This window comes from Chenopodium quinoa, unplaced genomic scaffold, assembly GCF_001683475.1.
Source record: "Chenopodium quinoa cultivar QQ74 unplaced genomic scaffold, ASM168347v1, whole genome shotgun sequence".
Classification (NCBI taxonomy): Eukaryota; Viridiplantae; Streptophyta; class Magnoliopsida; order Caryophyllales; family Amaranthaceae; genus Chenopodium; species Chenopodium quinoa.
In genome coordinates, this window is record NW_018745546.1 from 1,175,050 (window position 1) to 1,200,922 (window position 25,873).

The 25,873-nt window shown below is 39.5% G+C and overlaps 1 protein-coding gene across 2 annotated transcripts; it reads left to right on the forward strand.

Annotated features, from left to right (window-relative positions):
* Positions 1 to 25,873, forward strand: LOC110716178 (probable feruloyl esterase A). Of its 2 annotated transcripts, none has more exons than XM_021894806.1 (11): positions 1 to 109; positions 283 to 352; positions 512 to 591; positions 2,280 to 2,345; positions 2,465 to 2,512; positions 2,606 to 2,673; positions 7,524 to 7,596; positions 7,733 to 7,894; positions 10,026 to 10,220; positions 11,358 to 11,446; positions 25,306 to 25,873. In XM_021894806.1, exons 2-11 carry the CDS (start codon positions 286 to 288, stop codon positions 25,517 to 25,519), a joined length of 1,062 nt encoding a protein of 353 aa, XP_021750498.1. In that variant the 5' UTR covers positions 1 to 109; positions 283 to 285; the 3' UTR covers positions 25,520 to 25,873. The 2 variants fall into 2 exon arrangements, with proteins under 2 accessions (XP_021750498.1, XP_021750497.1); XM_021894805.1 differs by having other exon boundaries at positions 34 to 193.

The window sequence follows — 25,873 nt, forward strand, 5'->3', positions numbered from 1 at the left end:
AGGAAAGGATAAGGGTTCTCATTCTTTTGTTCGTTCATGACTTCAAAACTTTATCCAGAATTTTAATTACACGCAGAAAACGTCAATCCTCCCCCCAAATAAACAAAGGGTAAAGTTGTCGGCAATCTATTGTGAAAGAGGAATTATTTCATCCATTGTTAAATATTTGAATTCGAGGAAATTGATGTTTGATGTAAATATTGTTTGGCCCTAATTTTATTAAATGGTTGCTTTTTGATTACTTGATTAAATTTGAAGAATTATTGTTGATGATGTGCGCAGATTATGGAGCGAAGTAGATTGTTAAGGATGTTGCTGTTATTATGTTTATTTGGTGTTTCTTTTGGCAGAGGTAATTTAGCTTTGGATTTTCACAGTTTAATTCACATTTTTGACTTCGTGTTTCTTGAATTTTATATTTGTTTGGAATTCAACTATTTGCTTTGTTATTAATTGTATGAAGTCTTGAATGTTTAACATAGTGGGACACTTGGTTTCCTTTTGTTCATAGTGCTCAACCTTGAACACGGTGATAAATTCTCTGTCTACAATCACACGCTTGCCAAAATTTTGGTGGAGTACAACGCGGCAGTAAGTACTCTACTACCTCCATTTTTATTAGATGCATCACTTATAAAATCAAAAAGTGGACTCATGTGATATGAGAGAGATAGAGTGAATTTATTAACCAAAATGGAAAATGATGCATCTAAATTGAACTTCTAAATATAGAAATAGAAATCTAATATATTAAAAGGCGTTACTAACTCTTTGCCACACATACCACCCCACGTCACCTACTCATCTCTCATTATTATGCCACATTATCACTACTCATTATTATGCCACGTCATCTAATATTGCTTCATATAAAAAGATGATGATAAGGGAATTCGAACACCCAACCTCTTATAAATAAGAAGGATGATTATTTAACCATCTAAGCTAATTATCATTTATGTTATGAACATAAAAATAAATGTATATAATTGATAATCATAAGGTCTAACTAAAATAAAAAAAAACTAAAATATCAAATACATATAATCACAAGGAATAATTAAAGTAGCAACCCAGTGCAACACCCGGGTTACACACTAGTTGATATATATTAAAAGAAATGGAGGAAGTATTTTATGACATACCTCACTTGTAATGATGAAAATTTAAATCTCTTTGCTATTTGTCTCTTGGCGCTGTTGAAAAAAATAGAATGGTAGTTGTTGATTAATAAGCTATTATGTCAATTAAAGAAACTAGTTTAAAGGGATCTAAGTAAGTATAGATTTTACCTGTGATTTCTGACACTGTTGCCATAGTTTAAATATCAGCCCGGGGTTTGAACTAGGCTGAGTGCATTTAAACTAGAAATGCAATATGTGGTATCTTTTCACTCCAACACTCCAGCATTAATAGATCAATAAATGAGGAAGTCTTAATGGCTAACAGCCTAACAATTAGACATTAAAATAAATATCTAACAACCTTTGATACTACTGAGAGTGTGAGAGTGTCTCTTATACTATTAAAAGCATATATAGTACTACTGATAATGTCTAGTAGTACTATTTTACCGCTCAGTATTACTATCAAATTTGCCATTATTTATAAAATTGCCACTGTTATACATTTGTCAATGTCTAACTGTTGATTAGGACTTCCTCATCAATGGATACTATTTTTGTTTCGTTATTGTAGATTGTTGTAGGTAATTTTTGGAGCAAGGCTTTCTTATATTTGCCCTTAGAAGCAGGTGCGCCAGTTGTATTTGGTTACGTTTGACTTTTGAGTGAAATATGGTTAATTTTTTCCCTTGGTAGAAATGGTATCAAGTTAAATTTATGGAGTATGTAAAATAGTTAGGAAGATGAGGTAAAGGTTGTCCAAAAGAGAAATAGATTTTTCAACCTCGTAACAGAAAAACATCCTGCAGTCTATCCAATATCTTTTGTTTTTAAGAACAGGTAAGTGGCAATATATGTACGGTTTTAGTAACAAGGTTGTGTTAATTTGTTGACTACTCTGACCTGATTAGCTTTCCTACGCTTTGGTTTTTATATATTTTATTCCAGATATATGTTCTGTAGCTTAGTTTTTTTTTTTTTTTTTTTTTTTTTTTCAGTGATAATGCTTTACTTGCAATATGTTTTTAGTAGTAGTGTTGATATTAATAAATTGGGTTTTGTGATGGAGTTGGCATTGAGCTGATTTCGTAATGCTGTTGAGGTAGCATTTTAAGGCTAATCTGTAGACTGATTCTAATTTTCTGTTGTTCACAGGTGTACGAGTCAGACTTGACTGAACTATTTACCTGGACTTGCTCAAGATGTAATGGAATGACAAAGGTTCTTGACTTACTATTATTAAATTTCTGTTTACATGTTTTATTTTGTCAGAATATCTCTAATGGGCATTAAGTTTAGGTATGTGATTTTCTTAATTAGAAATCGTTTCCTGTTAATAGGGATTTGAAATCATAGAGCTTATTGTTGATGTCCAGCATTGCTTGCAGGTGCGTAATCACATCTTTATCTATCCTATATGCTTCACAGAATTTTTATCAGTTCCTAACTTCTATCTTATATCATTATTCTGTCTATTGCAGGCATATGTTGGGGTTGCTAAGGATCTGAATGCTATTATTGTTGCATTTAGAGGAACCCAGGAACACAGGTTACATTTTTTTTTTCAGAACTTTTTGTTTTTGAAATTGATACTTTTAAGGTTGGTTATTAGTCTTATTACGTAGAAACTTATAATATCTAGCTAAATGGTTGGTTATAAGAAAGCTTTACATTTTTGCGATATTATAAGAAACTAACATATCTTAATACAAAATTCTCTTTTGAAAAATGTGTATAAGAATTCTGTCATATGCTTCCCACAGGTTCAGGCCAGGTCCCAGCCTTTGATTTTAGGTTTAGACAAACCTGAGATTGCCCAAGTTATGTGAACTTAGTATAGCTTGTTACCGTCTGTTAGACATTAAACAAGGTTTGTGACACGTTGATGGTGCATAACTAGGTTTGTTGGCTATTCCACAAGGTTACATTTTTATAGTGATCGTGGTGATTCGAAGGTCCAACATCATCCTGTTCTAAATTCCTTCTTTCTTTGATGAGGAACTCTGATTTTCAAAAATACCTGCTGTGTGGGCAGAGATATCTCTCTGATGTAGCTTTGAATCTTTGGTGTTAAAGGCTGTCCACAGTTTTGCTGATACCACATAATAACTTCCATCATGCTTTCCTTGTTCTGTCTGAATATCAAGACATTTAGATGCCCCAAAAAACTTGGGCAATATGAGTTTGCCTAACAACTAGCTACCTAATAGCTCTCTGTTGCAGTTTTTTGCTGTTATCACTCAGGTGAATATCATGAATGGATCTAGGTTACACCTAATAGAATCTTGATAAGCTGCATCTTTCTAACCTGTGATGAGGAGCAGGGGGTCTATATCATCCTAGCCTTTATGTGTTTGATTGTTCATATTTTTTATTTTTTGTTTTTGTTTCTGTTTATTTTTTATTTATTTATTTTTGGATTTAATTTAGTTTAGTTTTTTATTATCTTTTCTTTGTAAATTTTTTTCATGAGAGATTTTTATGCTTTTCGGATGATGATGGCATCCCACAAAGATTTAAGGTGTTTTTTTTTTCTGTCTGAAATAAGAAAGTATGGGAGGTTCCAATTGCATATTCTTGGGCTTTACCTGGAAATTTGTAGACCAATTGCAACAAAGGGAGATCAGAGTTGCTCTGTAGATGCGTAGGTGGTTTATAAACTTAGACATGCAACATCCTAACTTCGATATCATGAAGTATGCATAGAATGGAGACTTATTTATTTATTTTTTCTTTTGATACACATGTATTGATTGTATCTTGTCCAGTACCTAGGATTGAATTGCATGGCCACTTCAAAGCGGGGTATGAGACTTAGAATCTGTTAATTTACTTTCTTTGACACCCTTTCCCCAGTTAAAATAAAAGGTACTAGTCTTGTTAAGTTGTAACATATCAACTGGTCAAGTACTAGTCCTGATATACGTAATATATTTAAAGATTACCAATGCAATAGTATAATCTTTTAATAAAGATCAACTTTATCATGTCCTGGGATGGCAACTATATTAGCATATTCACTTAGGTTATGGCTCTGCTGAATACATCAATGGAATGTCTCCTTTTTGTGCCTTCACTGCCTAAACAGGTTCTCTGACACTCTTCTTGTGTGTCAAAAAGGTATGAGTTTATCATTAGTGTTAACTTGTCAGTCACGTCATGAAATCATGATTTACGAAATAGTGTTACAGACAAACCTACCAGTATTATCCTTGATCATATGTTTGTAGATCAATTTTGTTATTATACCTTTGGGTGACACCATAGTATTGAAATTTATAGAGTATGACATATCAAAGATAGCTTCAATTTCTTACAAGTCCCTATTAAATGTCACTAGGACTAGAAAGTTTGATGTCATCAGTGATTCAGTGGTGGTGCTGAGCTTTTGTACCCATGGTTCGAAAACTCGGCCGTACCGTCGCGAATCGGCCAAGATGTAACGGAATTTCAACTCTCCGTTCCGATATTTACCGAGACAGCGCGCTGTTTTTTAAAACTCTGCGATATCGGCCGATACGACCGTTTTGATACAAATCGAGGGCGCATCACACGTTACTGGCAGAAAATTGATGAAAAAAATCCAAATTTTAAGCTTTTTGAGAATTTTCACCACATTTTCGATGGGGTTTATGATTTCTCCATGAAAGCCGATCACTTTCTTGGCAAGTTACTGTTTGAATAAAAGATATTTCTTTTAAAATATTTTAAATGGGTCTGTCTTATGACAGCTGGAAGTTACTAATGCAACATTACTTTTCCTTTGAAACTTTAACCTTCTCCAGCTGACCCCACCACCTTTTCTATTCCCTTCTTCTTTTATTTTTTCCCACGTGACTACACCACCCCTTACTTTCACTTTTTCAATTATTTTAAATTATTTTTTATCCCTGCTTTTTTATTAAGGAGTATTTTATTTTTTATTTTTTCTGAAGCATTTCAATTACTATTTTCATAGTGCAGTACAAACTACAAACTTACAAAGACGCTTCGGATTACTCGCAACAGTTTCTAAAACAGCCGCTTCACATTACTCGCAACAACTTATTTTCTTTCCTTTTTTAGTAAGATTTTTTGTACTACCTCCGTTACATATTATTTGCAACGATTAGACATTTTTCCTCTCTACTTTATGTCAAATCGTTGCAAATAACAGGTAACGGAGGTAGTATAATTTTACAAAATTACCCTTACTTTTGTTTTAAACACCCTAATTAAAAAAACTAATTTTATCTTATTAACTTAAAATCTAACTTTAATTAACTTAACTATTTCCACTAAAATCAATCCTTTTCCATCTAAATTCTTCTATCATCCCAATTCCCAGCCACTTTCTTCCTTCAACCACCTTCATCATCCTTCATCTTCTTCCTCATCCCCATTATTTTTCACTCTCTTCCTTCATCTTCTTCCTCATTCCCATTATTTTTCTCTCTCCTCCTCCAACTCAATTTTCAAGGTTTTTCCACAGGGTTTCGTGGGTTCGTTGGGTTAGTGCGTGGGTGCGATGGCTTGGTGGTTTCGCGAGATCGGTGGTTTCGTTGGCTGCTTGTGGTGGTCGTGAGTGGTTTCAATGGGTTGGTGGGTTCAAGGGTTCGTGGTTTTGTGGGTTCAAGGGTTCGTGGTTTTGTGGGTTGGTGGTGGTCGTGAGTGGTTTCTCCGGGTTGGTGTTGGTGGTGGTGGGTTCAAGGGTTTTTGTGGTTTGTGGGTTTTAATTTCCAGATTTGTGGGTTTTCGTGGGATTGGTGGTGATGTTGGTGGTCGTGGTTTTCGTGGGTTGGTGGTGGTGGTCGTGGTCGTGGTTGTGGTTTTCGTGGGTTCGCTGGGTTGGTGGTGGTGGTGTTAGTGGTTTCGGTGGTGGTGGCTGGTGTTAGTGGGTTGGTGGTGGTGGTGTTAGTGGTGTCGGTGGTGGTGGTGGTCGTGAGTGGTTTCTGTGCTGTTGGTGACTTGGTGGTGGTGGGGGGGGGTGGTGGCAGTGCTGGTGGCGGGTGGTGGCAGCATTGTTGGTGGTGGTGGGTTAATTATTTTAATTATTGTTAAATTTGTTTTTACTTCTTTTTTTGGGGTTGGATTTGTTAAGTAAATGCCCTTATTTTTCAATAACTACACTTAAGATCTTTTGCCTCGGCCTCCGCAAAGTTGTCCTTTGTTGCGAGTAACCCAAAGCGGAGGTAGTAAGATTTTTATAAATTATGAGAAAAATTTTTAGATATTAAAATTAAAATTCTTGCCGTGTCAACCGAGACGCGTCCGCGATCAACGCATCAATTCCGTTACCGAATTACCGTTACCGTTTCCGCGATCGCGACCAAAACCGCATTTTCGAACCATGTTTGTACCATTGAGATAGAACTTTTTGTAGTTGGAACACTTGGAACTGCCAACTTGTGAAATTTATGCTTTTGGCTTTTGTCAACGCTCCTCAATGCCATTCCACTTTTACAAATAATCCAAATAGCCTTTCTCTGTCTGGCCATTGAATAAAAACTGATGCATTCAGTGCCTGATTGGTTTGACCTGTTCCTGATAAACGTGACAAATGTTTCATTTGCTGCTGATTTATTAGTTTCTTGTATAGTTCAAATTTTAGTTGATTTGCAACATGGTTAATTTGTAATGCAGGTCTGCAAAACATTACATACCAGTTACTTAGACTGATTGGGAGCACACTTCATTACATATGATAATAATGTAAAATTTTAATCTGCCTGATATCAATGCTGCTCTCATAGTCTCACTTCAGATTCAGAAGATCCGAGTCTATTGTTTTGATGATTTTCTGATTTTCTTTGATCTTTAGGCAGCCTTTTGTCCTTTGTTTGACAAATTTCATGCTGTCATGAGAGCTTATTTTCCTCTGTTTCAGGCTTCTGAAACAGGTGAAACCACTTACATTATTTGTGATGGATAATAAACTATCAAAATCACATTAAGCACCTGTAAAGGACTAACTTAGTATTTTCTGATTTAAGGACTAATTAAGATATAAAAGCTTGATAATTTAGATTAATAATGGCAGAATTTGGATACAAAAAGATAGATTAATAGCTCAAGGCTATCACTCTCTTGATAACTTTAGGTTATCAGTTATCACTCTCCTAGTACCTTGAGGTTACTACTCAACATTTTTCCTCACAATTCACATAAAGCCTAATGCATATACTATCTCCTATTTATGCTAAGGAGTAAGGACTACTAACCTAAAACCATCTAAACTTCCCAAATTGCCCTTCCTAAGGTTAATCTATTACAGCACCTGATCTGCTACATTTTTCTGCTCCTTCAATGCCTCCCACTTACAGATTGTTTTGGGTGCCTTATCACGGTTGTATTATGTCTGATTGTCTAGTATTGTTTGCTTTCACATGCTACTTGCTTGACATTTAACCTATTCTACAGCATCCAGAATTGGGTTGAAGATCTGTATTGGAAACAACTTGATTTAAATTATCCTGACAAGCCCGATGCAATGGTAGGTGTCCTATCACTGTTCTGTTCAGTGGTCAGACTGGTCACTATCATAAAGCTTTTTGCTGGCCATATGACCTCCAGGTCAGCGTGGGACGATGAAAGACATCACAGCTCTCCTTTCTGATTAAATCTTGCAGGTTCACCATGGATTCTATAATGCCTATCATAACACCACACTTCGCCCTGGAGTTGTTGATGCTGTTAAACGAACGACACAAATGTTTGGAGAAATGGACCTTATTGTAATAGGGCATTCAATGGGTGGGGCTATGGCTGCCATTTGTGCACTTGACCTCACGGTAATCATTGTTAGATACTTAATTTTTTATTTTATTTTATCTTTAAGTTTATTTTCTGCTGTTGCAGGGGTAATAGCTTTAGTTATGTGGGTGTAATATGTTGTTTGCTTGATAAGGGATCCTAAGATCCATATACTATGGTAATCTGTAGTTCAGTGTCTTTTTGGCCATGTGATCTTGGAAAAGTCTATTTGTAGCTACGAATACTTTCTCTTTCCCTTGCTAGTTTTCACAATAGTGTTTTACACGAACTTAAGGCTACAAGAAATGAGGGTAAGGCATGTGAGATTTTTGTACTACCTTCGTTTCTTATTATTTGCAACAAAGGAGTATTATTTGTGATGTAGTATATCTAAAATGGATCAGTGGAGCACTTGGCTTTCTTGGGAGAGAGACGATAAATATCCTTCCTCCTGTGAAAGGGTTTGCTCTATGATGAAGAGCTTTATGCACACGAGGGCATTTTTCTAAATGAAATAGGTGTTTATTAACCCTTGAAGGAAATGTAAAAATCTATATGGGAGCATTAAGGAAGTGTGGGAAATATAATGGATGGGGGAATTAATTTATTACTCTCAGGTCTATAATCAGGTGTGAGCAGACAGCGCTGCGAAAGTTATTCAACGTTTCTCATTTCTCAATTTATTTAGAAAATTTTTGAAAAAAAACCACCTTATAGAAGTGGATTTATGTCGGAAACCACCATGACCTCTTCCTCTGTTTTTGTTTCTGTGATCTGTGGAGAAATTTTGTTCTGAGTCAAACATGGGTGCAAGACTGAGTTTTGAATGAGTTGCTTGGTTCCTTTGGGGGGAAGAGAATATGAAAGAGAGGGTGGGGGGGGGGACAGTGAAAAGGGATGCATATACAATATAATTTATGGTTTAATGGGAGAGAAGGAGTGTTAGAGGAGTGTATGTCAGATAAGAGAAGAGTAGCAATGGAAAGGAATGGAGGAAATTAAGATAAGGAGAAGAGCAGAGAGTCTCATAGGATGAGCAAGAAACATGCGAGCAAGAATGTTTTTGAACAAGTTCTTACCATGGAAGAATGAAGATGAGCAGAGGAGCTGATGAGTAAATGTCAGATATGTTACATTGGAGAACTTAATGATGAGGAGAAGAATAGTGGTAGTGCAGAGAGAATGGAAAATGAAGGGGGAATAGAGGATAAAAAAAAGGGAGGAAAGTGGGTCACGTGCATCCCAGGTGGGTGGTCAAAATCGGAAAGTGGAGTCCAATGTCAAATCCAGCGTATTGTTTATTTGACAAAAAGAATTCACAAATAGGTTTTTTCCAATATTTATTTATATAAGGAAATTTATGACAAAAACCCACTTTTAAAATGTGGTTCCTCACAAATTTGCCTTTTACTTACTGCTGAATTTTCTTCTTCTGAGATATTCTAATCCAGTTTTTCAACATTGTTATCTTTGTAAATTCCTGCACTATATTTTTTATATAATATTTTGCCTTTTATTGTATTATGGACTAATCATGGATTTTTGGGACTTAAGGCTTTGTTGTTGTGTTTATCATGAGAGCTTATTCGAACTGTCATACCCATGTATCCAGTTATGTTATCTTCCTTTAAGTTTACATGTGCTCCCTCCATCCCATAATATAGTGCCTATATTCCTTTTTGGGTATCCCAAAATGTTGTGTTTGTTTCCAATATTTTTCAAAAAATTTTACATACTTATAACCTTCTTCATTTTTTTAACCTCTCTCATATGAAATCCCTGACATATCCCCAATTTTTCTTATCATTAAAACTCATTAGCTTCTTTTTTTTTAAAAAAAATATCTTTCTCATATAAAATGACCTATATTTCAAGCTTCATTAATGGTCGTTATTTACTTTATACCTTTCCAATAAATATTGCCCCTATATTTGAGAATGAGAAATGGACACTATATTATGGGAACTATTTTGGTTGTGTGTGGACACAAGGTGAAACTTTCTCCATATGGCATAGTAAAGCATTTTGCTGACTTGGTTTTGTGTTTCTAGCTGTATTTTAGTTTGCTATCAGGCTTTTTGCTTTTGGCGTTGTCCCCTATCTCCCATTTTTACTTTGTTTTGCTGTACTTTGTGTCTCATGATATATTGACAAATCATGTATATTCAGGTACATCACGGAATAAAAAATGTTCATGTCACAACCTTTGGGCAACCACGGATTGGAAATGCAGCTTTTGCTTCTTACTACAGCCAATTTGTCCCAAACACAATCCGTGTCACTCATGAGCATGATATGGTGCCTCATTTGCCGCCTTATTATCCTTATTTCCGTCAGAAGTCATATCATCATTTTCCTAGAGAGGTATGTTGTAATTTTTTTTCTTGATGTTCTCCTGGTGCAGGCATGTATGATCTGTGCTCAACCCCTTCCATGATTCATTTACTTTGGACATTTTGCATTGGTATCTGATGGAAGTAACATTGTTTTGATATCGCAGTGATTTACTAATTTCTTTGGAATGAATTTATTTTTACCTGTAGTGCAACATATTCTTTGAGATCAATGATGACATTATAGTTACTGCACATTTATTGCACTTGGAAATTCTTAGAGATCTGTAATGAAGGTGTTCACTAATCTTACCCTGTATACCTCATTAGGCTTTGCTTAATTGAATGATCCCATCTGTTCAACACTCAACCTGTAGCAGGGTTATAACTATAATTGAGTGTTCCTGACATTCTTGTTGTCAGGGGGTTGTTGGATTGCTATATATCTCCACTGTCTTTGAACTAGTAGGTTATTAAGCTAGCTTTGGTGCAAAGCTTCATTTAGTACCTTTTCATTGGAGAATTCTTGGAGTTCTGAGTCATTTCTGTTGTCAGCCACCTTAAGGCTCTAAGTAGATGCAACTTTGTGATGGATCCAAGTAAACCATTATTGGTTTATTCGAGGCGGGAGAAAAGGCGGCAGCAGCAACCATAGGGAAGAAGCATTTCTTCACACCAGGACAAATGCAACTAAGAAGAATGAAGGAAAGAAGGGCAATCAACTTTAGTAATGCTTAGTATGGTTTTGCTTAATTAGTAAAGTTTCACATGTATTCTCCCTAAGGTCAATCTGACCACTAGTATAAGAATTGTAGGAAGAACTCAGAGGAGATTACCCAGAAATTTGTAAGGCAAACACGAGAGTTACAACCTCAAGTTGCTTGGAGACTTGTAGCCTCAAGCTACTACACTATCACTTGTAATCCTTGATTAGTTATATGAAAAATCTGCCCTTCTTCTATTAAATTGCGTAAATTCAGCATAATCAATTCTAGTCCTTTACAAACTTGCTCTCGACTCCGTGGGTTAACTATGGTTATCTTCAATGTTGCTGACTATTGGTTTATCAAAAGCATGAACAAAACCTCTAGCCGTGAAATAATGTCTTTATTGTTTCTCTTGCTCTTTTCTTGTCAATTGCAAAATTAATTATTTTCTCAAATTTCAGGTATGGCTGTATAATATTGGATTTGGAAGTTTAGTCTACACTGTTGAGAAGATTTGTGATCTTTCTGGTGAAGATCCATCTTGTAGCAGGTAAGTAGCGTAACATTGTAGGTGTATTTTGATTATTGCTTGGAAACTTTGTTGAATGAACGAATTCCCTAGGAAGATTTCTGTATATGTTTTGAACATATGTAGTTTTAGATATATCCACTGTAGAGAAAATTAGTCAGTATCCAGATGGTTGAGCTGAAAGAGAGTAGTTTCACATATCATAACTGTGAGTTGGTACTCTTTTTCAACAGGAACTTCCTTAATTATTCCACTTATCAATCCTATTTAGAGTAGGATTCAAGCTTATTCATCAATCATCACTCAATTAAGAGAATATAAGACAAAAGACAGCTTTGATAGCATTTCAAAGCACCCAACGTGTTCCTATTCTACTAATTGATTAAAGACAAAAAGTGCTTTGTAGAAATGGAAAAAATATTCCTGTCTAGAGTTTTGGACTTGATTACTTTTCTTTCAATGATAGTTAAACTCAAAGCTAATCTAAGGATCATTCTGGAAGCAAGCAAATAATGTACACTTTATAGCTTTTTCCTTGATTTAGTAACTATTTTGTTCTCAGCTAATGTGGTAAAGGGTTGTTTTCTCTTGAAAGTTTTGGTACTAATAAGCTAGAATTAGTTAAGCAAGTATTTAATTCACACCAGAATCTAAGCTACTAGATGACAGATCCCTTGGTTGAATAACATTCCCTCTGTCACAAATTATCTTCAAATTATCTTCCTAGTCGGTCATATTAAGGAATTTTGTAGGGTGGGGTGAAAATATAAGAGAAAGAGAGTTGGTCAAAGTTTCCACAACACATAATTTAAGTGGGAAAATTTTCCTTTTAAGTAGCTTGAAGATTTTTTATGGACATCCTAAAAAGTAATACAAAAAGATTATTCGTGGGGAACAAATGGACCATTATTATAGGTTTAAAGTTGTTTTATTTATTTATTTATTTTTCACTGATTGATCCATTGAAGCAAGTTCCTGAAGCACATATGTGAAAATTTATGATCATATTTACATACTAATAGCTGCCACTTAATAGTTTGCTATTCTAGGAGAAATAAATGTAGTTGATTCAGGTCGCAACTTGCATGCATGGCTATCTCATTGTTTAGGTCCAATTTAGCTTAATTGGGCCAGTCCATAAATGATCTAATTAAAGTCCAAGGTCAAAGGTTCAACTCTCCAATCCATGCAAAGTGAGGCCAAGGGCCCAGTCAACGTGGCAAGCCCACTTGGCTTCAAGCCCACTTCTCCTTATTGTGCTAAGGTATTAAAGCCTTCATTTCCCTTACATTGCATTCATTCACAAATAGCCTCAAGCAACTGTGAGGAGAATCGGGCAAGAGGGGGGGAGGCCCCAATCCTTTGGAGGATAAATGGGAAGAGGACACATGGAGAACTGAACGGGAAAGGAGAAAAAACCTGCATTTCTTCAAGGAGTCCGACACCCAAATCTTCCAAAGTAACAAAAGCAACAGTCTGACTCTCGGCTAGAAACTGCTCGCCAAAGCGTCTATGACCGCCTTGGCGTAAGGGAGCCGAGTGTGCACAGCCGCCTCTCTTTTCCTACCAAGCTGAGGCTCATCCTGAATCTTCCCGGCCCAGGGACGAAAACCACTTCTACCTCTCTGAGAGGCAGAGCGCGGTCCTTTCGGCCAAGAATAAAGGAAAGGCAGTAATGCTTCCCACTCGTTCTCCATTCGAGCGATGGATACCGGAAGAGCATGTGCCGACGGATAAAATTCCGTCACACATCACTTACCACTTTGCCTCTTTCGAGGGGCACATGCTTCTGATACTTTCCTACTCTCAAGAGGGTCGCGCAAGCATGGTTCTCCAAGGGAGTCGAGGAAAGTTCGATAACGGGGTGGGACGATTTGTCCACTAAGTTTAAAAGCAAGTTTTCTACGGAAAATCGCCTAGAGAAGAAAACTGCAGAGCTCATGGGCCTACAGCAAGGGGAGCCCGAAAGTCTCCGAGACTACGTGACTCGTTTCAGCAATGAGTCATCAGGCGTAACAAGCCTTGACCAGGGCCGTTTTTGCTTTACAGCATGCCTTTCGAACTGGACCGTTCCTTGACTTCATGGTCATGCATACCCCGCAGTGGAGGAACATGGTTCGAAAATGTGGTTTCGGTCTTGATCGCGGAAACGGTCGCGGTATTTCGGTAACGGAACTGATGCATTGATCGCAGATTGTATCGCGGTTGTCACGCAGGAATTTTATATTTTAGTTTTATGTGTTTCATAATGATTTTTCTCATATTTTTTAAAAATTTTATATGCTTAATTTCTTATTTCTCCATAGTTTTATTACTATGGAGTACTTTTTTTTTTGTTTTTTGTTTTTGAGGGGTTACTATGGAGTACTTTCAGTAACTACACTAAATTAATACGAGTAATGTAACTCTTTTAAATTAATTTAAAGATTAAATTCCTATTCTATATTTCTATGTGCTAGAAATTAAAAGTGGGAAGGGTTACGTGGGAAAAAAATTAAAAAAGGGAAAAGTGTGCTCTTCAGGTTTACCTTCTATAGAAAAACAAAAGATAAGACCCTTCTAACTGTCACACACTCTGACACATTATTTTATAAAAACAAAAAGAAAAAGACTTTCACTTTTGAACTGAAAAGGGTCGACTTTAATGCAGTAGTCGATAGCCCTCGCCGGAAAAGAGATAAGGGCTTAATTTTGAAAGTGTGTTGTTCAGATCTTGGTTAAAATTGTTCAAACCAGCCGATGCAGTCGAAATTTTGTTCAAAACAGCCGATGCGGCGGATATTGCGGGTTGTCAAAAAAAGCGTGCGTACTGGCAAATCTTGGTTCGGTAATCTTCAAATCCGCTACAAAACGGCGATACGTGATGTTTCGGACGCATTTTCAAACCATGTAGAGGAAGCTCTGAACGCTTCGGATAAGTTCATCTAAGCCGAAGAGTGGAATTAAACAAAAACCCATCCTCAAACTGGGGTGGGAAACAAAAACAACAATCCTCGTCTGAAGACCAAGGCTAAAAGGCGAAAGGAAAGGCTAAAGCCTCGGAACAAACTTCGGCCAACGAGCCGAAGGACAAATCTGCACCTCACTTGGGCACATACGAGTCCTACACGTCGCTCGCCCTCCCCCGCGCCCAAATCTACAGCGTGACCAAGGACGAGCACAAATACAAAAAACCGAGACCACTTCCTCAGTGGTATCAACAGTAAAATAAAGATTGGTGGTGTGAATTCAATGAGTCTCCTGGACACAACACTGATTCAGCTGAAGGACCAGATTGAAGACATGGTCCAAAGGGGATACTTGAAAAAATACCTCGCAGATCATCGCGAGGAGAAAAAAGATGAAAATGCCGAGAAAGACTCTCGGCAACAAATTGACTTTCCTTGGAAGAACAAGTAGATAGAGGAAAAATTTCCTCCAATCATGGCAATTTCCGGAGGAACATGTTCTCGGAGGGAACGAAAACGTCACCTTAGGGCGCTAATGCTGACATCTAGCCTCCCGAGTCGCTAGTGCCGAACATGACTTTCACAACCGCCGATTGCCGGGGGGTGACGTTCCCTCATGAGGATCCATTGGTGATCATCACCACGGTGGCCAACCCCAGGCGGACGCTCGTCGACGGTGGTAGCGGAGCAAACATTTTGTTCCGAAAGGCCTACAATCAAATTAAGCCGAAGACCAAGCACTTAATGACAGTACCCTCCTCGGTATTTGGATTCAACGACTTCTTCCTGTCACCATCGGCCGCGACGGAGCAACCAGGAATGTCATGGCCGAATTCTTGGTCATCGATGCTCCTTCAGTGTACAACGTGATCATGAGGAGACCTTTGATTCACGAGATTCAAGGGGTAGTCTCCACGTATCATCAAATAATGATTTATGTTTCAGACGCCGACTACCCTGAAAGAATCGAGGGCAGCCAAAAGGAAGCCCGAAGGTGCAATCACCTCAAGCCATCCACTAGTCGTTCGGAAGACGACGACGATGAGGATGAGGAGGAAAGAGAAAAAGAAAGAGAGCCTAACGCGAAGAAGCCGAAAGGCCTAAATGCTTCAGAAGGTGCTCTGGCGCCAAAGAAAGAGAAGGCTGGACCTTCATCTAGGCTGAATGACTCAGAGGATTAGCTGAAGAAAAAGTCTGGGAAGCAGCTGATATCGGCAACAGGCAGATTGTGAAGAGTCCGGCCCAAAGCAATGAATCTTGACCATCAGACTGAAACAGTTGAGTTGACCGAAGGAGACTTTGAAAAATGCGTCACAATCGGACATGATCTTGATCCGAACGTCCGTGTGGAGCTTATCCAACTCCTTCGGGGTAATAGGGATGTGTTCGCTTTCTTAACATGCCCAGGATTGATCCGAACCTTATCTCCCATAAGCTTAACGTCGACCCAACGTGTCGGCCAATTAAGCAAAAGAAGCGAAATTACTCCGCAAGCAAGAACTGAGGCATCGCAGCCGAAGTCTAAAAGTTGCTGGATGCAGGCTTCATCGAACCATGTTAGTATCCAGAATGGCTGGCTAATGTGGGGATGGTTCAAAAGGCAAATGACATCTGGAGAATGTGCGTTGACTTCGCGGACCTAAATAGGGCTTGTCCGAAGGACTTTTACCCCTTGCCAAGGATCGACAAAGTGGGCATGCTCTGCTTAGTTTCATGGACGCATTCTCGGGGTATCATGAGATCTTCATGCATCCCGACAACCGAGCAAAGACGACCTTCGTCACGAACGCCAGGGTGTACAATTACAAAATGATGTCCTTCAGATTGGAAAATGCGGGGGCAACATATCAAAGGCTCGTAGATCAAGTTTTCGCCGATCAAAAATGCCAAAACATGGAAGTCTATGTTGCTATCGTCAAAAGCAAAGAGGATAAAGACCATATTGTGGACCTGGCCAAAACCTTCGCCACCTTGAGAAAGCACCAAAGTGTGTCTTCGGCGTGAAGAAGGTGCAAGCAGCGCTCGATCTTCCCGAGCCGAAAACAAAGAGGGACATTTAGCGGCTCACCGGAAGAATGGCCGCCCTTTCGAGGTTCATCTCCAGAGCCTTGGACAAGGGACTGCCCTTCTTCGAAGCCCTTAAACTCCCGAAAACCAAAGAGCTCATCTGGAAGCCGAGCAAGAAGAGGCCTTCAAGCAGCTTCGAGTGCATCTTGCTCAACTTCCTACGCTGGCTCGTCTAGCTCAAGGGGAAACCCTGTACTTATACGTGGCAGTCAATCCCAAACAATGACTCGGCAAAGTTGAAAAATCCGATAGGCTAGCCAAGTGGGCTTTCGAGCTCACTGAGTTCAGCATCCGAGAGCAGCCATCAAGGCTCAAGCTCTAACAGACTTCCTGGCCGAATGCTCGTACCAGGAGACACTAGACGAAGAAAAGAAAAGCTGGATTGTTTTTACGGATGGATCCTCCACCATAAATGGTTCGAGTAGTGAAAACCTCTCCCGCATGCAAATCCTTTGAGTATGCACTCAAATATTCTTTCAAAGCTCCGAACAACGAAGCCGAATATGACGCAGCGGTTGCTAGCCTAGAATTGTGCATATCTCTGGAAGCCGAACATGTCTGTCTCAAAGACTCTTAGCTAGTCGCAAATCAGATCCGAGGAGAGTATGAGGCTAAAATGTCCTCATTGATAGCCTACCTCGCCAATATCAAAATAATTTTTGCGAAGCTAAGAACTTTTGAAGTTCTGATCCCAAGGGGTCAGGATGCTCAAGGCGATGCACTCTCCAAACTTGCTAGTTTAACTTTTGCCTAGCCGACCCGATCTATATATGTGGAAGTGCGCCGAGAAAGAAGTGTCGACGAAGCACAAGAAGTTTGTAGCGTCGACATAAACCTAGCTGGATGGATCCCATTCTAGCTTACAAACTTTGGGGAGAAATTCCCAAAGACAAAACCTTAGCCTCTAAGCTGAAGCAAACCAGCTCAAGGTTCATAGTCTTCAGGGGAGAGTTAATAAGAAATCCTTCGCAGCCCTATTGCTGAAATGCGTAGGACCATTAGATACTGATTACGTCCTTCGGGAAATTCACCTCCTCACCTGTGGGAACCACATTAAGGGAAGAAGTTTTTCCCATAAAGCATTAAGGGCATGGTATTATTGGCCCACTATGATCTTAGATGCTAGGGAGCTTGTCAGAAAATGCAAAAAATGTCAAAAATTCACACCGTTATCCATCAGCCAGCCGGGATCTTGAATCCGCTTTCGTTTGCTCCATAGGGGCTGGATATCTTGGGTCCCTTTCTGGATGCTCCATATTAGGAAAAAAATATGTGATAGTCGGCATAGACTATTTCAGCAAATGGATCGAGGCCGAGGCAACCTCTAACATTACGGAGCAAACTGTAAGAAGTTCATTTGGCAGAATATTATCACTCGCTTTGGTATCCCGAAAGTGTTTGTCTTTGATCATGGGAGGCAATTCGACAATTTGCTAATCAAGTCGGCATCAAATTGGCATACTCAGCCGTGTGCCATCCGCAAAGTACTAGACAAGCCGAAGCTGCAAACAAGCAAATCCTTAACACTCTCAAAAAGAGGGTTGAGGACCAAAAGTCAAAATGGCTAGGGGAACTTCAGCCCTCTGGTCACTTCGGACAACCGAAAAAGAGGCTACGGGCCATTCACCTTTTGAGCTGGTGTATGGAGCCGAAGCCGTCCTTCCGGTGGAAATCGGCGCTGAAAGTCTTCGAGTGCACCACTCATGAAGGAATCCCTCGATTTCCTAGATCCCTTGATTTCCTAGACGAGGTCAGAGATTCAGCTCGAGATAGAATGGCCAGAGAATCAGCAAGTTCTACAATCGGAGAGTCCATGTAAGGCCTCTCAAAATTGGAGACCTTGTCCTTCGGAATGCTGGGACATACCGACTTCGGCAGTTGGACGGAACTAAGCTGAAAAATCATTGGAATGCTGATGTACTTAAGAAATACCATGTGTAAACCTTTCGAGGAACAATCTTTGTAAGTACATCTTTTATCAATAATAAAAAGGCCTTCGAGCCACCATTGCTATAAACATTCGCGAACTTTATTCTTTCATTTTTTTTTCCTACCCTATCTATTCTTTGAGAGCTTTCTTCATCATTGTCCAAACCTTCGCCTCAAAGGCATTAGGTTTTGGACTGCTTTCAAGCTCGCCTTTAACAGAGCCTTAGTCTTCAGCCGAAGCAAAAACTTCGGACAGACACGTTCTCCAAGGCAATGAGTCCATGGGCGAATCTGGGGTATTGCCTTAATTGAGCCTTATACCCAAAGGGTTGCCTTAAGTTGGCCTTGTGTCTCATATATCCATTCTTTCGGATAGACAAAAAAACAAGAACAATAACGCGAAGTACTAGAAATTTTGTTAACATTAGAAGTTTTGTCTGATTCAAAAAAATTCAAAAAAGGACAGACAGTCATCTTAGAAAGACCAAGTCTAGGGGCAATAAGCATGCAAGTACAAAGTACTTTCAGCCAAATCTTCCTGGCCGAAGCATTTTACCTAGTAAATTTTTGCGAATTTTTGAAAATTCATGAAGACAAGTATGCAAACAATGGCAGAAAAAGCACTAAATTAGTAAGAAATACACTCGGATTCCGAGTTACAGCGAGTTAAGTGTTTCAGAACTTAGAAATAACGCCGGTAGCCGCCCTCAAGCGAAAAATTACAGCCGCCGAATCAAGTACAAGTAAACAAAAACAAAGTTAAAAGTTTGTACACGGAGGCTAGCTGAAGCAAAAAACATCTAAGGCAAAAAGGCTGAAGTCAGATTGCGGCAATTCTGAAGTTAAGCACATGTCGAGCCGCAAGACTCTGGGACGGCTGCCCGAGTTCCTATGCTTTAGGGAGGCTTGGCTGTGCTGAGTTGGAGCCAAGGGGGTCCCTAGAGGACGAAGCAGCTTGAGCAGGAGCCTTATCAGATTCTTTCTTTTTCTGGGCTTGACTTCCTTCTCCTTCTCTGCACCTTCAGCCGCCAACTTGGCCAACTTGGCATCCAAGCGAGCTAAAAACTCGCTTTCAGGATGGGCGTTGTCCAAGTAGTAGTCATCCCCAATCAAGGCCCATTCTTCAGCCTGGTCCCAATTTATCTCGAGGTTGACGTGAATAGCAAGTCGCCGAGCCACCTTGTAACCAATGTTGTAGCCTACGTCGTACTCCTCTTGAGTATAAATTTTAACCTTCAACTCTTCCTTAGCATCACCAACCGCTTCTTAGTCTCATCAAGCTGAAGTTGAACCCTGGCAGCCTCGATCATTTGATTTCATTGGTTCCGGACAAGGTTTGTTGCAGTTTCAGCTTGAGACAATTCCGTCTCTTTCTCTTTCAGCTTATCTTCCAGCTCTTGCAACCTCTTATCTTTGGCCTCAGTAGCGAGTTGAGCCTCAAAAGCTTACCTGGTTCAGACGGGATGAATTATTCTCCAGCACCTTGATTCTTTGATAAGCTTTGCCTCTCGGACCATCCGAAAATTAACTTCATCCTCGATTTTCCGCTCAATCCGAGCTCGGAAAGTGGGGATGTCAACTGCCCCATACTCATTCAGGAGCTCCCGTGTCAAAGGGAGGTTGAACATCTTTCTCTATTTCATTGCAGAAAACGTCGAAGGCAGTAACAATCCCCTGAGCGCCTCGGCCTTCCTCTTCTCAACTGCATCCACTCTCCAGCTCATCACGCATAGCCATGGATACCAAGTGGTTATGCAACAGCTCCGAAAAGCAAGGAAAGTGTAAAAAAAAAAAACTTAGCTAAGTCTAAGAATGAGAGGCTGAAAGGGTTACCCGCATCAGAAGTCGTTGACTGTCAATAGAGGGGTCGGGACCCTATCCGAAACTTCACGAGCCCCAGCAGCGGCTCCAAAGGTCCAAAACTTCATCCTGTCCAACTCAAAATTGTTGGCAGGATCGCCAAAATAGGCAAAGGCATGGGGGCGCCACTCATCCAGCACGAGCCGAGCCTTTGAAGGCAGAGGCACCGTTGGAGCGGTACCAAACCCCATTTTAGAGGAGTGGAAGGTCCCAAAGGAGCGAGCCGCCGAAGAAGAGGGCATTAAGTCCTGCGGTGTTCAACAGTTCCTCGGCAGCGTCCTAAGCTCCTTATAAGTGAAAATGTGTGGAGCCTCCGACCTCCACGTCAACATCATCATCCTTCTCCCCCTCAGCTAAAGACCAGCCTCAATTTGAATTTCAGTGAGAAAGAAGAGAGAAGGGGCGTTATCCACATGAGGGTCAAGGGTCGTAGCATCCTGATTTTGAGGTCTCTTCGGAAGAGGTGCTTCCCGAATCATCCGGAGTTTATGACAGTTCTCTTTCGGTTCAACATCAATTCTTCTTCGTCCGAAAGAACCTCCTCCTCAGGATTATCCTTCTCCTCTTCCTCCTCGTCCAGCTTTAGAAGAGGACAGGGGGGCAAGACGTGAGACAAACAAAAAAATAAAAAAAAAATTAAAAAAAAAAGAAAGAAGAAGAGAAAAGGTACAAGTCAGAAAGCTTACTGTGGTATCCAGCAACCTCGCGTCTTCGGAGTCTTCCTTTGGCTCCTCTGCAGCAACTTTTGCCTCCTCAGGGGTTTAGCGGAAGAGAGGATCCTCTTTTTGCCACCAAGGCTTTTGCTTCAGGTATTCAGAAGTCGGGGTGATAACGAATTTTTTGGCGTGCAAGTGCAAGCGCTGAATCAGTAATAGAGGGCTGATTGTTGGTCACAACCCTCCCATCGTTTATCCCAAGCTGCTGATTGTTCACGCCGATGTTGCCCTCGTGAAATACTGAGAAAAGGAGAAAAATAAGCATAAGTGCAAAGCAAAAACATGCCGAAGTACTGAAATGAATTTAAAGTAAGAAAAGTGAGTCATCGGCCCATTCAAAGGCACATACTGTCTTTATATTTTCGGCTGAGGCCGACAACATCAAGCATGCGTTAGGTGCCCCTCAAGCCTTAAGTTTTGCATCTTCGGGTCAGGATGCAATAGGTATCGAGGCACGCCGAAGAAGTTCGGATGGCGGGGGGTCTGAAGGGGCCATAATCCAGTTCTACCGGCCTCGCCACTCCTTGTCCGAACTGTCGTTCGGCCACACGGTTAGGTACCCAGGCAGACTTTCAATTCGCCACCAGCTGAGGACCATGTTCACCGTAACTGCTCTGGGTGTTCGGCACAAGCCGATACAACTTCTTAAAGCAGTGGACACTGCTGTCGATAGAACAGGCACACCCCCAGAGATAGGTCATTATTCTTCGGATGCTGATGGGCGTCAGTTGGCACAAGGAGATGTTGTAATTGCTCAGCACCTCTGTAACAAAGGGGTGCAGTGGGAACCGAAGCTCATACAGCAGTTGTCGAGTATACACTCCCACATAGCCCGGCGGTGGATGATGGATTCTGTCAGTTTAGGCAGGGATTCCGCACCAATACCCATCCTCCAGGATGCCATAGAAAATTTCGACTTGTTTGACAAAGCAATAAGCTTCACCGTTCTTTGTCAACCAAGAATAGGGTGGGCAAAGCACAGTTGTGCTCGTGGTGCCCCCATTCAGCAACGCGGCGACCACCTCCTCCTGTTGGTTGTTGGATGGAGGTGCTCGCCTCCTCTGTTCCTCGAGGAGGCGCCGCTCCAGAAGTACTAGCCTCGTCCTTCTGTTGGGGAGACACTGTGTTCAACGGATTGACGGGAATCCCTTCCTCTTCGATGGAACAGGAGCGTTCCCCGGTTTGCCTGATTCTGTCCCTTGGGTGTCGGACTCGGCCTCGAGCCATGGTTCAGGTCGCCGGAAATTCGAAAAGAAAATCGGAAAAAGGAAGGGTACTTCGAAAATCAAAGAAAACCGAATCAAGTTCGGAGTAAATTACCTTGAAGTGAAGCGCAATTCGCCGATCTGCAAGTTTGGAATGTCAAAATTCTACTTCGAAGCCTTAATTTTAGGGAATCGATGGAGTTTGGTATCGAAATCAAAGGGTTTGAGTGAAGTTAAAGTGCGGTTAAGTGAAGAAATGAGGAGAGAGTGAGAGTGTGTCGTCTTAAATCATTTCAGAAAAGGGAATTTTGGGAGTTCGCGCCTTCAACCTCTCATTAATCCTTCATTAAGTAACCGTTAAACGCATTTCCTTCCAATTAACTACCCATTATCCGTCCAACTCCCTTTATCATTACCCAAAGGCCGTTATCTCATTAATGGCGTTCAAATTTTAAATCTTTTCTGATTTAATTAAATCATTTACTTCCCTCCATTTTTCGTTAAACAAAACCCGACCCGTCGGGGGCAAGTTGTTTGGGTCCAATTTAGCCTAATTGGCTAGTCCATAAAAGATCTAATTAAAGTCCAAGGTCAAAGGTTCAACTCTCCGATCTATGCCAAGTCAGGCCAAGGGCCCAGTCAACGTGGCAAGCCTACTTGGCTTCAAGCCCACTTTTCCTTATTGTGCTAAGGTATAAAGCCTTCATTTCCCTTACATTGCATTCATTCACAAATAGCCTCAAGCAATTAATTCTCTTGCATAACACTTTCTCTCTCTACACTGTACTGACTTCGGCACACCCCGATGCCAGTTTACGTGTGTTTGCTGTGCAAGAAACCCTCGGCTCTGCATTACTTGGACCGAGCCCAGTTTTCATCCACTTCACAGGACCTTTGACAAGGTCTCATTGTTTTTACCCGAAACACTCATTATTCCATTGCTTTTGTTTAGAAAAAACTAAAATAATTGAGGCTATTGTAGGGTTTACCTTTTGTCTTTCATGTGGTGCTAATTTTGGTAACACTTCACTTATATCAAGATGGCTCTTGGGAAGACTTTTGGCTCTTTTTTATGTACCTTTTTTTTTTAATAAAAATAAATTATTTATTATTACTTTATTATATTCCCTCCATCCCTATTTTTTTTTTTTTTTCCATTGCCAATATTTAAGTCACACTTTAAAAACTTTGACATAAATGGCTCTTTATTTATGAGAGATAATATAGTCATGTGGGAGTATGCTGGCTTCATCTCATTGTACACTTTATTAATACTTGTGTATCAAGTTTATAAACCTTACGCGTCTTGAAAATCGTGAAAAGTAAAGGGGGTAAATAAAATTGGGTGGATGGAGTAGTAATTACTACCGCTGTTGCATTTAATTGCCACAAATGTCTTGGCTTATTGTCCTAGGCAAAATCTTTTATGGGGTGATTAATAAAGTTAGGGGCATGTGATTAAGAAAAGTGGGAGAAAGAAAGTAGAGACCAACTTTTTAAGTTAGAGGCATGTGAATATGTGATTATGAAAAGTAGGGGAGAGAAAGTGGGGGACCAAATTTTAGGTAGGGGCATGTGAGTAATAAAGTAGGAGAGAAAATTTTAAGCGGAGATATTTTATCTAAAAATGAAAGAAAAAAGTTTCTTAAAAAAATAATAAAAAATAAAAAAAAAATGAAAGAAAATAGTTGCAAATAATATGTAACATCTATTTTTTGAATATGATGCACATAATATGAAACGAATGTAGTATAATTAATTTATATAAGAAGAGACGCCTTCACTCTTTGCGTAATTAGCTGTAAATAATTTAGATCCTTGGCTATATTAAACATGCCATCCAATATTTTCTTCATCCAGCTTCTTAGGCAACGAGGAAGTGAAAATGGAGAAATATTATGTATAATACATAACATTGATTAAAATATTTTAAAAACACATGGTAGAGAGAGAAAAAAGGAAAGAGATAGGAAGAGAGAGGTCTGCAGGTGGACCCCACCTATTTTTTGGTCAGATTGTATCACGTGATGGGAGACCACATGCTGATTGTTCCAGTGAAAATTTATATAGTACCATTGAATCCTCGGTGGTACTATTTATTTATGCATTGATATAGTAAAATTGAATGCATGTATAATACCATTATGTGCATATATAGTATCATTGTATATTCAATGGTACCATTTGATTATCCAATAATACCAAAATATACATTCGTTTGTACATATGTATAATTACATGAATACCCTTTGTTATGCATTTCTGCATGCTTGACATTCCTCCCTTTAAAATTCCTCCTCCTTAGGCAACCTCTATGTCCACATATGTCCAAAAGCTCCCAGTTCATTCTTCTGTAGGTTATTGTCAATTTTCTATGTAGATGATTGTTTATGAGAGTGGTGATATATAATGATGCTCTCTTGCAACAATCTCTTACATTCTTTAATTCCTCCTCTAGTTTACTGCTTCATGTGGAGAACAACATTAATATGGTAACGTCATCTAATCCTCAATAACCTCCACCTTCCTTACTGGTGCGTTCTCCGTTGACGTCTTAGAGGCTTTGACCATGTTAGCTGATTTCCTTATTTTTCCCTTATTATTAGAAACTCCAAACTTTCCTTTGAGGCTTTGAATATGCATGCCTATTTTAACATGCGCATTTGTACTACATCCATCTTGTTACTAATTTCTTAACTGCCCAACATTTTGGACCATATAACCCTGGGTTAATATATTTTTATCTTTGAACTTGGAAGCATTCAATGGTTATAGTTTGAAGCTTGCATTATACGATGGATTTTCTATAAAAATATATCAATATTAAGCTGCCTCTTTTGTCACTTTTTCAATAAAACTAAAAGTGATCCACCTATACTCTGAATTCTTCTCAGTTAGAAAAATTAGGAAACCTATTTGCTAAGTATAATTTTTCTCTGTTACCCACTTTGCCGAATTACATTTACTGAGAAATTATCTGCGTAAATCTTGGTTGTACCTTCTTGACCTGTTGTTGGAACTTGGAACTCTTATTCTATCGGTACTATACAAGAAACTATGCAATATTGAACTTGATTTAAGATCTTTTTATCATATGACATTTGTACTTTGTGCTTGTTATATTGCATCTCATTTTGCTTTTCTGGGCATTTCAGGTCAGTTATGGGGAATAGTGTATTGGATCACCTGGTCTATTACGGTGTCAATTTAGCAGCTGAGACATGGAATTCCTGCAGAATTGTGTCTGGTCCCCATCTTCTGAGGTACACAACTACAGATCACGCTGGAAATATTATCTTGTCCAAGCAACCTGGGTCTACTGTTTACCTTAGAGATGGAGTGTCAGGCAATGGGGCTAGCGTTTTATAATATTTCTGGGTTTTAGGTCTCCTTGTAGGAATACTCTGGGTCCCTTTATCTTCTTAGCTTTGGAAGAGAAGGAAGGAGGAGGGGCAACCAAATCCTGCCGAAAGTTGCAGTGGATCTGTATATATGCAGTGTTTTATATAGTGTATTGTATGAGAGTGATGGATAACTCAAGTGGTTAGAGCTTCCCTCCCGATTCCAGGAGATCCTGGGATCGATTCTCACCCCCGCTCTTGTGGCTCTCTAAACACCAAAAAAAAAAAAAATATAGTGTATTGTATAAATAATGCTTGATAATTGTAAATTCAAATTCGTGCTACTTAAATGAATGAATTATTTGCTCATTTCAGGTTCCTA